Consider the following 19,098-nt stretch of genomic DNA (forward strand, 5'->3'; position numbering starts at 1 on the left):
ACGGCGCCATAGTGACCAGCGTCTGCAGGTAAAATGTTTAAAACTTCCTTTTACAGTGTTTACAGCCGGTAATTTGCGATCTGAAAATGGGTTAATAGCGTTTAGAGTGGATTACGGAGTGTTTTTGTGACACACAACTTTGAAAGGTGTTAAAGCCGTTATCTGTCAGGTCTGTGGTTCAAGCGTGAGGGAAAAACAGTATGGTGAGCCGTGTTTCTTTTCACTCTGCTTAATCACGTGCTCCAAAAAAGATATTTAAAATAAACAGAACAATATGATGTCTTTTGACTGCTTTCTTTAATAACTACACCACACAATACTTGTACTTTTACTTTCAGCACTTGAGTAGTACATGTTGAAATAAACTACTTGCAATACTTAAGTACAAAAAATGTTGAATACTTTAGTTCTTCTACTTCAGTATGGTGCTTAGAGAGCACTTCTACTCCTACTCAAGTCACTTTTAGATAGAGGACCTGTACTTTTACTAAAGTCTGCGTCTCTAGTACTTCATACATCTCTGTCCGTTGCAGTATGTGAGCTGTATGCAACATATTTTATACATTTCTAACTCTTGGATTTATCTTTGAGTCATTGATGAACATTTCTGAATTGGCTTTTATTCTTTAAATGTGTTATCGGCACACTTTCATCTGGAAAATAATAATTGGCTATTAGTTAAGCCTGCATCCTCTGACTAACTTCAGCATGTCGAGATCCTGTCTGTGAGCATGTACACAAACCCCAGAGCGTGACAGCTCAGTGCAGCACTGGGTATAACTGCAGAGAATGGGCTCAGATATAAATCAAACTCTAAATTGAGTCATAAATGATGAAGGTGATCCAGTCTTACAATTAGAAATACAGTCTAAATGTAGGAGTCAGATTAAATTCAGAGACAAAACAAAACAACTATAAATAAATTCTAATAACAGATTTCTTAGAAGAAGCACTAGGAAAGGCTCGCAGGCATTAAACCTTCGGCCATGCTGTTAGTTTGGTCATTGGGCTAATAGATGATCTTCTACACTGCTGAACCCATCATCAGCGAGAAACATCCCCAACGACATCTCTGCAGGATTTCTGGCACTTCTCTGATCATTATTACCGTGAGGAGTCTGTGTGTTATTTACCATTCATCAAGATGAAGATCACTCTCTCTCTGAATATCATGTTGTTTCTGATTATCATTATTATTGATATTCTCCACAACAGAGAACAGCTGAAACATTGTGCAATAGTAAACAGATCCTGAAGTTTCACATATCCTACATTAATATAGGAATAAGCTCAACAGAAACCCTAGCATTGCTCAAACATCACTATGGTCTTACTACAGGAACACTAGCAGGAACACTAGCGTACTGTGGGATGGTCATGCACACTAAACCAGCCCAGAATGTGTTATGTTTAATAGACTGATGCTCAACACAGAGTGCACTTTACCCTCAGCAGATTAGCTTTACGCTTTGCTAGCTGTGATGATGCTAACAGACGCAGGTAAGGCAACAGAGCAGCTTAATGCTAACAGTTAACACTAACCCTAACAGTTAATGCTAACGGTTGAGGCTAACTGTTAGACTCCCTGCAGACTATGTTTAGCATTTGCTCATTGGGAAGCACTCAGCCCTCAGAGCTCACCGGCCCCCAGGAGCCCTCGCTGCAGCAGAGAAGGGGAACTAGCAAACATTTAAAGATCAGTGTACACCCGAGCGAGAGGCCGTCACAGCCGATCATGCAAATACTGTAGTCAAATGATGGATGGCAGGATTACACTGACATTAAACACACACACACATCACACATACACACACCTGTCACACACACACACACACACACTGCTGCACTCTCACATCAGGTCTGTGTTTGGACGACACACAGAGCCACTTCTATTTCTACAGTGATTATACAATTTAGATTGTGTCAAAGCCACTGATAAAGTGGTACAGCAAAAACAACAAACACAAAAACAACAACCACAACCACAATAACAACAACAACAAAAACAACAACAACAACCACAACTACAACCACAACAACAACCGCAACAAAAACAACAACAACAACAACAACCACAATAACAACAACTATTACCACAACAACAAAAACAACCACAACAAAAACGACAAAAGCAACAACCATAAAAACAACAACCACAAAAATAAACAACAACTACAAAAAACACCAGTTTTTTCAGTTCAGTCACGAAACACCAGAACACATGTGTTGAGCTGTTGACAGTGGTATATGTGTCCCACACTGCTAAAAACACTATTAGGACACCTATATTTCACTAAAAAGTGTAAATTGGTTGTTTTTGCGTTATTTCAAGCAAATTCGTACTTCCTGTTTGAAACTAATATTTGAAGCTGCGTCACGGTCATGAGATAATAGCCTGTATTCCAGCGTGCAGACTGGGCGTATGTGCCAGAGTGTGTCTTATTACGTCTTACAGTGTGCTGCATTAATGCATGAGTAAAGCTTGGTCAAACCAATCAGCGCGCTCTATTGTGCAACTTCATTAATATTCATTACTGTCACAGTGTTTACACCACAGAGATGCCACGTTGTGTTGGCAAAACAAGCGTGAAGTGTTGCTTTTATAGTTTGCTGCAGTGAAGTTTCGTTTTCATTTTCTCTCTGTGAGAGCTCAGAGTCACGTGTGGATTACAGTGTACGCGACGCGCGACAACAATTACGTGTCTAAGGAGGATTATTGTTTACCTGAGAGCTGTTCTCATCTGCAAACGCTGAGATCCGGATTCGCTTGTAGTCTCCTCTTAATAAAGACGCGGCTCTAGTTGCTGGTGATTGTCCTGTCTCTACAGATTTGGTAAGTGAGCGTCCAGTGCTCTTTGTTTATTCAGTTTATTCGTTTTGAACTAACTATTGCACCGAGTGTAAACATGTTAGCATCACAACCAAACTTTAACCTCGTGTAGGATTTTCACGCATTTAGTGACCGAAATAACACACGCGGCTTTCTGACACTACCTGTCGTGTGCATCTAAGTTTCCGGGAAATGCTGAGGGTTTTTTCTCTCATTCGCCGTGCGGTATCAAACATTGCATGAAAAATACACGCTTAGAGCAGATCCTCCAATCAAATATCTCGTTTGTCGTGAGGGGCATGAATGAATTCCCTGAATGAAAGAGCCAAACTGCAGTTAAAGTCCACCATTTAATCATTTGGCAAATCATTCGACTACAGATGTCCATGTAAACACAGTCACATTCTCCCCTGTGTGTGTACGTGTGGGTGTGTACGTGTGTGTGTGTGTGTGTTTTGAATCTGAAACTCGTGTGTGCCCAAATAGACACTCCCACATTATCCCTCTTTTCTTCCTCCGACACTCCCCCCTAATCAGAGCTGGACACGCCCACTTTTCTGACTTTTTCCAAAGTAGAGGTGTGAAAACACCCTGCTGAAACAAGAGGGGGCGTTTCATGGCACAAACAGTGTGTGTGTGTGTGTGTGTGTGAAAGAGAGAGAAACAGAGTGTGTGTGTGTGTGTGTGTGTGTGTGTGTGTGTGTGTAAGGCTAGGGACAGTTTTGTTGCTGTTTAAGAACCACTTTTCCTGGTTGGGGTTGTTTTATGCAAACGAGCTCCCTCATTAGATTAAGCTGAAGAGCAGAGGATGTCTGGTGCGTGCTGTAAATAAGCTGGAGGTTAGTCAGTGAGCCGCTAGAGTGAGTGCAGACGTGGTCATCATGAATCTGCCTCATCAGTTTACCAAGGCTGCGGTGTGTGTCTGCATTCACACTGAGTGGGGAACGACTGCTGAATGTGGATTTTACAGAACGTTCTCAAGCCCTGAGCAGAAAGCCCAGCGCTTTCTCACCTCTGTGAAGATGGCACCTCATTAAACAGATAATCCCAAACTCTACGCCATCTACTTGTGCTGATTTGGGCTCTGAGAGATTAGGCTTCGTTTGTTTTTGATCGTGTGACGTCACTTTCCACCCCACGATGCTGAAATGACTTCAGATCAGCACAGGGTGTTTGTGCTGGACTTGTGCTGTTAAAATAAACACTGGATCTGTTTTCCTCCTTTAGATATAAGCTGAATATTTCGGGAGCCGTGACGTCACTCTCCACCACATTTCCTCTAAATCACACCAAACTGGTGTCATTCCTGTGTGCTGGATTTGTGCTGTTAAAATAAACACTTCGTCTGTTTTCCTTGTTGAGATATAACCTAAATATTTGGTTAGATTTGTGCTGTTGGAATAAACATGAGATATTTACATTCGTGCATGAATATATTATTTTCATTTGCTCACAATTTGTGCTTATTTTCTGCAGCAAAAATATTATTTGTGGCCTAAAATAATGTACGCTGATTCAGAGGTCTCTCGACCCCAGCTGCTCCACATTTACCTGAATAGCCTCGTCTGTGTGAGCTTCATTTGTGCTGGACTGTACCTATGAAAGTTTTGTTAGTGCTGCTTAATTCTTCTATTAAAATATCGAGCCACACCACATGCATGATATTCTAAAATATTTTAATTTGTTTGTGCTGACAGAATTTTCATTTGTGATGCTTTATTTTTGAGATATGAATATAGCCTAAGCCAATATGTTATTGTGAGAAAACAGTCAGGAGGAGCTTTTAGAGATGAGGAGAAACTGAGCAGAAGCAGGTGGATCTGTGCCAGACCTTCACTAACACTGAATCAGCTCGTGGACTGAGAGATCTCCCTCTGCTTACCTTATTCTGGTCAGTCCAGTACAGGTAATATCCCTGTGGATCCACATACAGCGTCACCGGAGTCCCTGAGGTGCAGTCCTGAAACACACACACACACACACGAGGGTTAACATGGCTGTGGAAGAGTTCAGATGTGCTGTGTGTTTATAATATTAGATAACTAAACCTGATGAGATCTCTGAACTGTCTAAGCACTGATCAAATCAACAAACAGAAGAGCTCCAGAGAATCCTCATCAGCCAAACCTCTGCTGCCGTGACCCTTCTGCTGTTGTATTTGTTAAGCGTGGCTCTGTTCTTACAGCTAAAATGTAAATCCTCGTTTTTCAGCATCATTTCAGTATTTCTCAATCATTTTCCTTCAGTTTTGTTCAGTTATATATTCTTCTTTTGCGTTTGAGAGGTGTTTAGTCTTATTAGTGGCGGTAATTAATATAGTTTTTACTACTAAAAACATGCATCTAAATATTAAATGTACAAAAGTTGACTAATGCAGTGTTTCCGGTTAAAGGTGCGCTGAAATAATGTTGTGAGGTGATATCTGAAAGCAGAACAGAGAGAGGGCGAGAGGGCGACGCAGTGGCGCAGTAGGTAGTGCTGTGGCCTCACAGCAAGAAGGTGTCTGGTTCGAGTCTCGGCTGGGTCAGTTGGTGTTTCTGTGTGGAGTTTGCATGTTCTCCCCGTGTTGGCGTGGGTTTCCTCCGGGTGCTCCGGTTTCCCCCAGTTCAAACACATGCGGTACAGGTGAATTGGGTAGGCTAAATTGTCCGTAGTCTATCAGTGTGAATGGGTGTGTGTGGATGTTTCCCAGAGATGGGTTGCGGCTGGAAAGGTATCCGCTGTGTAAGAATGTGCTGGAGAAGTTGGTGGTTCATTCTGCTGTGGCAACCCTGAATTAATAAAGGGACTGAGCTGAAAATGAATGAATGCATGAATGAACATGCTGAGAGCACAACTCCTGCTGATATCCGCACTACAGTCACTAGACACGCCCCCTGCTGCTGATTGGCTGCAGGTGTGTTTCGGGATTCTGAAAATCACAAGCGTTTTCCAGACTAACTCTAAAACAGAGACTCTCGAGTCCATTTATGAAGGAAAAAAAGAAAGATAAAAGTGGAAAGTACTGTCAAGGGCATAGGTGTACACTTGACATTGGTGGGGACTGCAACTAATCATATATCAATTATTTATTTTTACATCTTATATATTTATTATTCTTTTCATTAATCATCTCTTCATACTATTTTTTTGGCCCATAGGCAAAGCTGGAAAGTGGGTAGCTCGAAAGACCAGCAGTAGGATTATTATTATTATTGATATTAATATTATGTTTGAATTATATTTAAATGGCCAAATTCGGACTCAGGGAAGCTGAATGTTCAGGTTAGTTTCTTGTTTGCCTGTAGGCTCTAGTTTTTAATTTAAAACCAGTTTTAACAAATTTCTTTAAAAACATTTAAATTAGTAATGATAGATGATAATAAATTTGTATTTTAAAAATAAGATTTTTTATATTTCTTTATTCTAAATTTTCATTATTTGTAAAACAGTAAAATAAAACTGACAGTGTAAATGCACATTTGTAAATAAACACTTAAAATAGTAAAATAGTGTGGCCAGCAATTTGACAAAATGGTAAGAAATATGTTTTGGTAAACACTGTGGTTATGATAACCATCCGACAAGCTAATCCAGCAACAATGAGTTCTTAAAATGACACTAAAATGCAATATTGATAATTAAATAGAAAGTCGGGCGAATATCTGCAAAATAAGCACCTTTTCAACCAGCTGGCTGATAGTGTAATGTTAAATATAATGTTTAATAACTGATAAAGAGTCTAATAAAGACTTCAGTTCATTCTAGCCATCAAGCATCTCTCATATATCAGTATTAATACAGCACTGCCGTTTTCCTGACAGACTTTTTCAACCAAAGTTGCACATGCTGCTCTGAGAGATGAGGAGAGCTGGCAGGGTCATAAACGTTTGCATTTCTCTGTTTATTCTGCAGTTGGTGTTCAGGGTGTAGAGTTCATTTCCCTGACTACATCAGCTGCTATAATGAGTTAAAGTGGGGGAGAACACGAGGACCAGGTCAGACTCATTCAGTAGCCAACTTTACCGTTACACTGAAAAACGCTCCGTATGTCCTCCTGTTGTGCTGACGCCATCCTCACTTGTGTGTGTCACACACTTTACACACCTTAAGCTGCGGTCACACTGGGCTTTTCCTCTCATAGACTTCCCTTTATACGCACGTGAATGCGTCAGACCGGGTCATGCGTTGAGTTTCGCAGGTTGCTGCGCTGCAAAGTTCAAGCTTGGTGAACTCTGACCTGCGAAATCACATCACTTGTAAACAGCGATGAGCAATGCAAATGAACGTGCGCAGTTATCAGTGAACGCCTGCTACAGAGGAGCGCTCAGGCTGAAGCTGCTCTCCTCAAACCCAAAGCAGCAGACTCTGCACTGGATTCTGTGCTTTAATATCTCTCCATCACCCTTTCTGACCAGCCGTCAGCTCAGTCTCCTACACAGAACTGTGGTTGTGTATCAGCTGTCCCATCACTATTCAGAAATAAAAATCTATTTGTGCCAGCTTTACAGACGTGGCTCACAGAGTCCCAGAGTCCTGGGGTCCATTCTTCGTACCTCGCTTAAATGATCTAAGATTATTGGGCAGATTCTGGATCTGTTCATCTTCATAACTGATCTCTGTCTAATTTGGTTCTTCAAACAAGTTTGTGAATCAGATTAGAATGTCTGGATGAACTGATCTGAGATCTGTGTGTGTTGTGAAGGACAGATCTATCGATCCTCGAAATCATGATCAGCAATGCAGCGATTGGCTGACGGCACAGCAGCATAATGACATCATCTGATTAATATTCAATTATCCATGAGAGCAAAATTACATCAAATTAGCAGTAAACCATGTGTTAAATATGACACGCAATAACCTTCCACATGTGTTGTGAGCTGCAGGCTTTACACTTTCATGTGTCAAGACAAGAGTATTCATCATGTATTTCAATGCATATCAGTGTATTTAGTTTTACATTTAGAAATGATTTTCTTTATTATAGTAGCCGTTTTTTAATCGGTGTAAAGAATAACTGGTTGTTTACAAAAGCATTTTGATATTGGTAAAGGCGTCTGCAACTTTTGTGAAGCATCAAATCACCGTCATATTAACTGTCAAAACATGTTTATGACTGCATAAATGTATTATTGCTTTAAAAAATGTCACATATTCTGCATTTCTATTATACACAATTTGTACTAAAGCGATCTAAAAAGTTCATATCAATAAATTTTGTCTTTGGACCACTAGGTGGCAGTCTTTGTACTTTCATTTCGATGGTGCAGATTGCATAAGTTTTATTAATATATATAACTTTATTTATTTTATTAATAACTATAACTTTATTTATATATATATATATATATATATATATATATATATAGTTTAAAAAATATTTACTCTTTTCCCAAGTGTATACAACTACTGTAAGAAAATATCAGAATTGGGAACATACTTTCTGTATTTTCTTTGCTTGAACTGAGCCGATCTAATCCTGTTTATATGAATTGAACCTGCTCCCGATCAGGTTTGAGCTAGCAGTACTGTTGCCATGACAACAACTCTCGGATCAGCTTTGAAGAACGAAACGATCCTGGATCGTGTCAAATCGTCAATATCCAAATCCAGCTAACTGAGTAATCCACATACGAAGAACGGACCCCTGGCCAGGGCTAAACTTATGTAGATTAAGACATTGAATCTCCTTGTAGAAAAACTTCCCCTTTGTGCATCTCGAGACAAAACAATGCTCATAATATCAATCAGCAGATCAGCAGTTTCTCCAGCACGCAGAGCAGCCCATCTGCCGATCCCATTTCATTGCTTTACTATTATTATTGTTGAGAATTGAAGAGCTTTTTCTGCTGCAGTTTTTATTGATGTTCCAGGAAATAATGTTTTAGACATGATTTACCTGTTGCTCCAGTTTACTGTAGCTTCTGTTCAGCAATATATCTGGTAACAGGCCTTTATCAGCATTTTTAAAGGTTACCGGCGGTCCAGTTACCTGCAGCAGTTCAGAACTCTGACTGTGGTTTGGTTTAATGAAGTTTAATTTCAGTGTGATTAATGCCTTTGCTAAATGCTTTACTAAAGGAAATAACAGTGTTTTCGTTTAGTCTTAGATGTAATTTCAAATTAATTCAAACAAATTGAAATTAAAGTGTCCCTCAACCCTGTTACGGTCTTCAACCCGGTCACTGTATTCTCAACGCTCTGACGTTCATATTCTTTAGAAAATAAAATAAGGAAAACAGCCAGCATTTAAAGGCCTAACATTGTGCATATGTGGTCTGAGGAAGATATCTCGATTAAAAACAGACCACAGAATGCATACGTGAAGTTTATCTATAAACTAATGTGGAGAGCATCACCTGCTTATGATTGCTTGCGGCCGGCCCCACATTATTCAATCTATGATAGACCAATCAGACGATTCCTAAGCCACTATAAACACCCTGAGCTCCATATCACAGCCATCTTCATTTAGAAGAATCCCCCCTTCCACCCCTACTCCTCCTTTCCTAGATGGGCGGCACGGTGGCCCAGTGGTTAGCACTGTTGGCCCACAGCAAGAACGTCACTTACCAAGCCAGCTGACGTTTCCGTGCAGAGTTTACACGTTCTCCCCGTGCTCACGTGGGTTTCTCCAGTTTCCTCCCACCGTCCAAAAACATGCAGCTTAAGTTAATTGACTAATCCACATCAGCACACAGACATGCTGCTAGTCAGTAGTTATCTCTTAAGAGCGATCACTGTCTGTTCATCAGCTACTACAGCAGGGGAGTTCTCCCCATCTACCTGAGCTCAAACTCCCCTCTCACCCTGCAAAAGGGAGGGAGCCCCGGGCTCGAGGATCTCATGAGCTCAGGGCTCTCTCCCGGGACAGCATGATGAACACGCTTTATGATCAATCATCATCTGAGGGTGAACTCTTGAAATTCTATAATTGTATCTTAAATCACATATAAATCTAAAACTCATCAGTGATGTTGTATTTTAAACATTAAACTGATTTGAGGGACACATGAGCGATGGGTAAATGCTGGTTTAATAGCAAAAGCTTTGTAAATACTATTATTAACAACTCAGTTCAGTCCGTTACGGGTCTGAGAATAATGGCTGTCCAAATAAACATAAAGCAGAAATTAATGTGAAGGCTGTAATGCTTGAGCTGGACAAACCTGAATGTCTGAAAGTTTAAATTGTGCCTAATTATATAAAACATAATCAATACACTAGTAAACATGAGTTTGCTCAAGCTGAAATATTACCGAATACCAGGAATGACCCAGATATATTTAAGATATGTCAATGCAGGTCAGATCTCGTTCAGGCAGCTCAGATGTGCTCAATCTTCTGTTTTCCCTTTAAATACAGAGCTTTCAGTGACATTCACATCTATCCAGAATCACCTGCAAGTGTGTGTGTGTGTGTGTGTGTGTGTGTGTGTGTGTGTGTGTGTGTTTGTTGTTTAGTGTCATCAATTCCTGTGTGTTTTAATCATTGTGGCTGATTTATGGCGCACCACATTCATTCTCCAGTCCTGTCTACCATCAGTCATTTCTGAGAAAGACCACTGGTGTGTGTTTATCCAGCAGAAATGAGCCTGTTTGAATGGTGCTCGAGACTTTGTGTTCGCATTTCACAACGTTTAAAAGTTTCATAAGGGCTGATGTATAACTATCCATTCATAAATCACAGAGGGGCTTCATGCGCACACACACACACACACAGCCAGCATGTATACATTTAGATGTGTCCATCCAAACAAAGAGCGCTTACACACTTTACCTGCGGCATTTGGAGGAAAACTGTGATCATACAAGTGTTAATCTACATATCTAGAAAGCAGATGAACTACACCTTCACTAGCAGAACATGGCTGATGTCTGTGTTAAGAGAGAGCTAGCTGTGTTCACTGAAGACACAACAGCACAGGAGACTCACAACATTAAATATGTCCATCCGTCATATCTCTATATTCAGCCCACTGCAGTCTGAACACTGCTGGACCTGTAGACCTGACACACACACACACACACACACACACACCTGCATCTTCATCGTCTAAAGCTGAATGGGTTATTTTACTCACATCATCCCACTTCATGAACTTCTCCCCGGTGCTGAGGCGCTCGGGCACGGTTGCGCGTCTGAGCTGGAGCGCGTGAACTCCCGGCTGCGCTCCGGCCATCGGGCACGTCTGTGTGTGTGTGCGTGTCTGTGTAAGTGTCTATGCTGTATGTGCGTGTGTGGCTCTGCGTGCCCTTCTGTCAGTGTGTGTCTGTACGCGCGGAGCTGCTGATGGACCTGAAGCGCGCAGCGCGTGCTGGAAAACTCAATGCTCGCCCCCCGCGCGCGCTCCCGCCGTGCATAGGCAGTCCGCGTGAAAACATCGAAAGGTGAGTCAATCCGTTTCCCGCGGAGACTCGAGCTATATATATGTTTTCTCCTTTGCTTTTATCCGTGAACAGATCTGGAGCTCCTAACCCTAAGCTGAACTAATCACGCGTGTTTATTATTGATGATGGCTTAGAGGATGAGCTAAAGCGGGAAAAGTGAGCTCATACACACGTTACAGGTGTTTATTCAGGTGACAGAGCAGCGCACATTCCCCCGTCCAGTCAGTTTAATAGATTTATTGATCATTTCACCCCGTGTTGTGTTCAGCAGTGCTTCATCTGTAATATAAAACTCATGATGAGCGTGTGTGTGTGTGTGTGTCACTAAAGTGAGCTCTACTACAGCTGTGTTCATCACTATACATCAATAATAAAGCATCAGTAAGTGTTACCGTGCTCTCCACGGTTATTCACAGCGTTAACAACACATAAACCAAAGTAAACATCTGGCTCAGTCCTCCATCAGCACTGCACTTTATAAGCTTCACTTTCTGAATATAAGGATAAATAAAGACGGTGATATCAGCCAGGCCATGTCCAACATCAGTCTCCATCTGTCTTCTTACACTATCATCATTGAGCTGGTCACACTCTACACTCAGGTTATATTGGTTAATATTATCTAATGTATTCACTAGCCTGAACAGACAATGAACATTACATTAATGAGTGTCTGCTCTTGATGGTTAATGGATATACAGTCGCTCACTGGTCCTGCATGTTGACCAGGGCAGAGCGGGGCACACAGCAACGCTTTCAGGTTTTGGGCGAATAATGAACATAGTAATGGGGTCAGGCAAACATTTAGTTTTTTTATCAATAACACACACTAGGAATGCAACGATTATAGATTTTAATTGTAACTGCGGAATAATCACGGTTGTCACGATTATTATGCATTCATTAATTTCCAAACACTGCTAGTTTAGTAAATCACATGAACACTTCTTATATTTGTCTATTGCTGCTCAGTAAGCAACTAACACAGCACAAATAACACACAATAGCCCATTTCCCTTTGCTGAAAACCCTTTTTGGCATTTAAACATCAGTAACAGTTTTACACTGAAAATAAACGACAGAACAATTAATGAATAAATAATTAAATAAAAATGTAAATAAATAATAAAATTGTGCTTGTCTAATGTAAATATAAGCTTCATACCAACACAATCTCACGGCAATTCGTAACTTTTTCATTTAGTGGCTAATTCGTACGATCTAATTCGTACATTTTAGTACGATTTGCTCATCCCCCAATGACGGTTGGGTTTAGGGGTGGGGTTAGGTGCCACGCCTCCTTTTTAAAATAGTTCAATTTCGTACGACTGAACTGTACGAATTCGTATGAATTAGCATCTAAAGCCGCCTTTCCACTGCACATGACATTTGGACATGACTGTCAGAATACGCCCCCTTGTGTTGTCGTAATACATCATATCCGGTCGGCAGGTCGCATACGGTCTTGTCGCAGGAGTTCAAATATTTCAACGGATCCGCAACTCAATTCAGATCTGAATTTTCCGCATACGGAGATGATGGAAACTCCACGCAGCTCACGGACTGCTCTCCATTAGAAATGAATGACTTCCTGTCTGTCGCTTGTCGTGTGCAGTGGAAAGGAGGCTTAACGTTAAACTGCCAAAACGTAAAATACTAACGTTTTCTCAAGAGATCAGGCTGTTCATACGTATCTGTACTGTAAATATCTTCCTTTAAAAGAGAACAAATGCAGTCAAAGGCAGCTGAACCTCTGTCTGAAAGGCACTTTTGATCTACTATATTGCACAATTGTTCAGTATTGTTCATTTAGTATTTTTCTTTATCTCTTTAATGTAGAAATGTGTATATTCCATGTAGAGTGAAGCTGATCTGTCATCATGTGATCTACATCTGTGAGCTGTAACATGCTTATAAAGGCAGATTTCACACTCTTAATTTAACTTCAACTGACTTTACATATCAGCCTTATTTCCTCAGTAATTGGTTCATTTGTTTTGTATATAGCGCTGTGTGTTTATTGATTTATCTACTGGATAAACACATTTCAATCTATTTGCATCATCCATTATTATACAATGCATTTATTTGCATTATTAGCAAGAATTTTTTATATTAAAACAAATATTTTCTATTAAAACACATTTTTATATAAAAAGTTCTCAACATTACACTCAAAGTGCATCAGTAATTGTGTTGGTTTAGTTGGTGTCCAACAGTGTGTGGCTTAATGAAGGGTGCGTTCACACCGGCCTTATTTAGTTGGATTGATTTGCACTAGAGTTTGTTTCCCCTGTTGGTGCGGTTGGTTTGGGCAGGTGTGAATGCAGCAATCGTACTCGAGTGTGCACCAAAAGCGGACCAAATAAGCGTACCGAGACCTGCTTGAAGAGGTGGTCTCGGTACGCTTGCAAATGAACCCTGGAGCGGTTCGTTTGTGGTGAGAATATGATCCGCACTAAAACAGGTCCAACCGCAAAAAGTGCTGCGCGTTTTGGACTAATCCAGCTGCCGTAGGCCGATGCGCTGTGCATTATGGGATATGGAGGAAGAATATTTGTTGACAGCGCTTTACCAACAGAGAGAGAGAGAGAGAGAGAGAGAGAGAGAGAGAGAGAGAGAGAGAGAGAGAGAGAGAGAGAGAGAAAACATTAGTTGATGGATCGTTGGTAATATTTCCGCAAGATGAGCATGTCGCAGTTTATCTAAATTAATTCACGCCTCCTCCTGAAGTGTCGAGCGATGCATTAAACACTGTTTTCCAGCCGCGGCCGTGCATCATTCTCAAAATGTATAGTTTGTTTAAAGCAGGGATACAATCAGCCAGTGCAGTCGTCCCTCCAGAGTAATAGCTACATGTTGTGTCTGCCGGTTTTGTTTACCTGCGGGAGTTCACTGGCATTTTCCCACACGTAAATTCTGACCAATCAATAAGCAGTTTAGGAAATATGTTCAACAACATCTGGCCAATGAGAGATGTGGATTTTGTCAGATGACTGCATTTTGGTTCATTTCAACTGGTTCGGACCAAAGCCAGCAGTGTGGTGTGAAAACGACCCAAAGACGGCAGAAGATGCAACAATGCATCATTATTGCCCTTGGTGCGGACCAAAAGAAGCGAACTCCAGATGTGAAAGCACCCAACACGCTGCTACAGCTAACCCTGCTGTGTCCTGTTTTCCTCAGATCTGGCTAGCAGCCACTGTGTTTCACATTTGCAAAATGGTTTCATCTTTTAGCCTAGAACAGGGGTTTTCAAACTGTGGGGCGCCCCCCACCCAGCACCTGCTAAAAGGGGGAGGGAGACAGAGGCGTGCACTCCAAGAATCTGTCTGCTTCAGAGGTGTTGCTCGCTGCAGAAGTTGGGACTTGCTCAACTTTTCAACCACCAATGGAAGCGTCAGCCAATCAGATCGCTGTATGCAAATACACCAGCTCAGACTGTGGCCTACTGAGGCTGCTATGAGGATCGGGTCAGCCCCAACTTCAGTCAAGCGTTGACGCTGAAGCCCCATGTGAATGGGGCGTAACTTTGTGCCCCGCACTCCCCTACTGTTAACAAGCATGAGCCGAATGCTGAACTATGATCAATAAGTGCTGTTCAAGTGCTGTTCACACTATTAGTTCAGGTTAGCAAGTACATTCATTAATGAAAGCTGATTGTAAAGTGTGGTCATCGCGTATCATAACAAGCCACTTATCTGTGAATACTTTTATATTCATGTTTTTATTTCTTATTTGTACAGTTAAAACAGTCCACATATTGTACATCACCCATCTAGACGCATGCATACTCTGTGCTGCTCACACTACTGTCCACTTATATACATCGTCACCCTGCAGTTATGAGGTTCTCTCTGCGTTCTGACTGGTTTTGAGATATTGAGCCTCAGACAGCATGTGTGTGACATCAGCTTTTAGATAAAAAGTCTTAAAATGTGAACAACTTAAACAAAAACGTCCCATAATGTAAATAATCTGTCAATTATTAAGAATATGTCATTAACTGATTTGCATGTCCTTCAGTCTCGTTATGCCCTTGTGTTTGAGTACAATCACAGAATCAAGAATTAAGCTTGTTCTGGTTATTTTGCATTGACCCACTGAACTGTTGCTTCCTTTACAGTCACAGTAAAGCAAAATGAGCCGGTGGGTTTATATAAACCAGGGGTGTCCAAACTGGGTCCTGGAGGGCCGGTGTCCGGAAGGGTTTAGCTCCAACTTACTTCAACACACCTGCCAGGAAGTTTCTAGTACATCTAGTAAGAGCTTGATCGCCTGCTTCAGGTGTGTTTGATTAGGGTTGGACATTCCTGATATCTTAACTGTGAAACACTGAGCTCACAGAGCTGCTGTGTCTAACTGTGGAGAAGAGAAATAGAAAATGTGCATTTATTATTCTCAAACTCGGCATCAGACCTCACATCATCAAGACTGCAGTGAACAACACACGAACTCTGGCGCCCTCTGGCGGAGCAAGCGAAACAGCACAGCTCAATCTCACTACAGCAGCTTAACCATTAAAGTTATGGTCACTAATAACCTTACCTTCTGATTTTGACTATACAAATAAGCTTGAACTGAATTGACGGCGTTTGCTGAATGGGAAGGCTGAGCTTTAAACATTTAGCTGTAAATAGCTGGACTCAATATATCCTGGCATGAGCACTGCTTCTGTCTGTTGTTTTTATTTATCATGCGGTTTCCTTTCCTCCGGGATCTGCTGTGCAGTTTGAGTAATTCTCCTAACAGACTTACAGATGCAGGTTTAAAGCTGTAGACTGAGTCGTATGTTAGTCTATACCTCTTATTGGGAGCAAACTGCAGTTTCAAGCTCAGGTGGAGAGCTGTGGTTCCACCCCATGAGCTTGTGGTGTTTGCATTAGTGAAAAAGCAGAACACTTACCTATGAAGGAGACGATACTGAAACACTGGCCAGATCCTCTCTGCATCTCCAGATTAAACAGGGCATCTGCGTTCAGAGCCGCTCATCATCTTCTCACTCCTTCAGAAACTTGATTTCACTGATGAAAGAACAGAAATGGCTGAAATCCACCAGATCTTGATGAGGCAGAGGTGGAGATGTGGAAACACAAGCACATCTATTACAGGCAGTGTTGGGGAGCTCACTTTGGAAATGTAATCGATTACAAATGACACATGACCCTATTTAAAATGTAATAACTGGTGTTTCGTTTCCATAGCTTTATAAAAGTAAAGTAACTGATTACATCTGATCACTTGATTAAGTTTCTACTGGATATTTTCAACTCAGTCATTTTGAAGTGTTTATAATGAGAGCAGGAGTGAGCTTACAGCAGCTCTGTTTACTGTCAGAGTTTCAACATCTCTCATCACATGAACAAAGACTATTTTCATTAAAGCACAGCCGCCACAAAACCAGACCTTATCACAAATAAAACTGGCAACACTTTATTTTGATGCTGCATTTGAGTTATAGGAGCCATATTACTTTTCATTTAATTATAATGTTTATTTGTATACTGATTAGTTTTGGGTTTCACAGTGACGTTTTATGTTTTGGTCACGTGGGCATAACTGGCACCTGCTCGAACATATAAAGCGCGTGCACCATCACACAGGTGTTAGGAGGAGAGAAGGAGAGTGGGGTAGCCGTATTGGCAAACAGCCACGCAAAACAGGCATCGCAAACGGCATCGCAATGGCACACGCAACAACCATCACACCAACGCAATAATAGGCTATTAAAACAGGTGTTCAACACACAAATTGCTGTATTGTTTGTCATGCTTCAAGTTTATATAAAGTTTTCAATATAACATCTTGGGCTCAGTGTGTCTGTCTAAAGCCACCAGCGCGTCACAAATTAAAGGGACCCTCACTGCCTCTCGAGCGACTTATAGGAGGCATCAGGAAGTCGCAATATGAGTATTGGTAGACTGTCTGCTTAATATCTGCTGATGCTGCTCCTTCAACAGACATTTAACTGACTAGAAGTACATGATGTCAACTTACACTGACCCTAAGCCAACAGTCTACTGATAATCTCATGGCAATTAGGACACATTGTTTACTGTTGTGACTAAATCTAAACGTAAGTCAGCGGTGCAGGGGATTTCTGTGGCATTTCCAATGAAAAAACATCTAAGCTCTTTTTGCACTTTTCTTTTTTAAATCAAAGCAACTTAAATCCAAATCAATCTCATCTGAGTGATCAATAAAACAGGCAATGAAACAGATGAGGCAGAACTGCTCAGTCCAGTTATTTACTGTCAATAATGTGCTGTATTAAACACAAAGTATAGAAAACAACAGCAAACACTAATTAAACTAGGCGTTGCACATTTACAATACTATAGTTATTTATAGTGAAGAGAAATATTTAGAAATGAGCATTATATTCATACCTGTCAACATTAGGATGTGAAAATAAGGGATATGCCCACCATAATGTGGGAAAACGAAAGGGTAATTGCACTGTTTTTATATTTATTTCCAAGTGTTTCGTGCATAAACAAAGCGAAAGCACAGAACAGACTCATATTTAAGAGTGAGGGGCGGCCTCTAGTGGTTCGGCGGTATGGGTTGCGTATAGGGAAGGATCGACTCTTTAATGTTTATTTGCCAACCTTCAGAGAAAGACTGAAAATACGGGAGAAACACGAGTAAATCGGGAGGGTTGACAGGTTTGATTATATTATGTATATATTTACAACTCTTTATGTAGAAAAGGCTCCAAGGAAAGCTAGACTTTTATTAACAGACTTGTATTCTGAAAACTTAACAGTCTATTTCCTGATGTAGTTATAGTTTCACTTTTCTGCTGCTTTCATTATTCAGTCAGAGATCGACTGCTGTGCAGCTGAAGGTTAATCCTGTCACTCCTGAAGTTGTTTTGGTGTTTTAAGTTTTCCAAGTGTTAGTGCATGACCATAAAGTAAGTTTTCTCTTTATTTCTGATTGTTTTTAGCTTCGTTAAAGTGTATTAGTATACATTTACATCTGTATGGGCATGCCCAGACATGCAATGCTTGATGCTTCATGTCCGATCGAGTGATTATTAAGCTATATAGAGACAGCTAAATGCCTCATTAGCCACTATAAATGTTAAAGTCTTTTATACTGCACTATTAATCAATATTATTGCATTTGTGGTGATGTTTGGCAAATTAGTTATTTATTAACGCACTTGGATTCATTATATACATGTTGCTGCTAACTGGTCATCTTTATTTGTTTGATTTATATTATTTAGGGCTTCACTTGTTATTTAGGATAAGCCTGTATGCTTTATTATACCTAATTAAGCAGAGACGGATTATTTTGTGTACATGTGCCCATTCAACTGTACTAATTTATCCTCATGTTATTTGTTATGTTATTTCTAGACTAAATATCAAAACACTTTGGAAAGAAGTTCAAGTCTCCTCATTTGTTGTGACCAGGGCCCGGTTTTTCAAAAGTAATCCACTGGGATTTTGGATAAGGGATTGGATCAAATCTTGAAAATGGGTTTTTCAAAAGAAAAAACGGATTACATAATCGGATTAGATCACGTAATCTAATCTTGGTTTTGATCCAGATCAAAGCTTTAGTTTGGGTTTTTCAGACCTTTTTTGTGGGATCTGGATCACTTTGATCCAAAAAACCTGGATTAAACTGATCCCATCAGAAGGGTGGATTTAGCGTGGATTTCATGCCTAAAAGTAATGAAAACTTACAAAATGTATCAAATAATACTATTTTTGGATCATGCAGTATCTTACGAGATATACTATTTATTCATAAGGTTTAATTTTATTTGTTCATCTGTCAGGCTATAGTGAGTATTGGCTTTAACGTATTCAGCCTTTCAGTATAGGCAAAATCTACAGCAATGTAGAGTTTGGCCTCATAAAATAATCCCCCAAACAG

At 40.5% G+C, this 19,098-nt stretch overlaps 1 protein-coding gene across 11 annotated transcripts in view; it reads right to left on the reverse strand.

Annotated features, from left to right (window-relative positions):
- Positions 1-19,098, reverse strand: part of plcb1l (phospholipase C beta 1-like) — a 152,906-nt gene that overhangs the window by 86,297 nt on the left and 47,511 nt on the right. For 6 of the 11 annotated variants that reach the window (XR_012396239.1, XR_012396238.1, XR_012396241.1 and 3 more), the window contains exons 1-2: positions 10,896-11,147; positions 4,713-4,790 (exon numbers count right to left, since the gene is read on the reverse strand). Coding sequence is in view for 2 of the 11 variants with exons in the window: in XM_073933860.1 (XP_073789961.1) it covers positions 4,713-4,790; positions 10,896-10,994 (177 nt within the window). In the remaining 9 variants the exon portion in view is untranslated. Of the gene's footprint in view, positions 1-4,712; positions 4,791-10,895; positions 11,148-16,108; positions 16,227-19,098 lie in introns of those variants that run through there. The other 5 variants (XR_012396242.1, XR_012396243.1, XR_012396244.1 and 2 more) reach the window with 1 other exon arrangement.

This window comes from Danio rerio, chromosome 20 (assembly GCF_049306965.1).
Source record: "Danio rerio strain Tuebingen ecotype United States chromosome 20, GRCz12tu, whole genome shotgun sequence".
In the NCBI taxonomy this organism is placed as follows: Eukaryota; Metazoa; Chordata; class Actinopteri; order Cypriniformes; family Danionidae; genus Danio; species Danio rerio.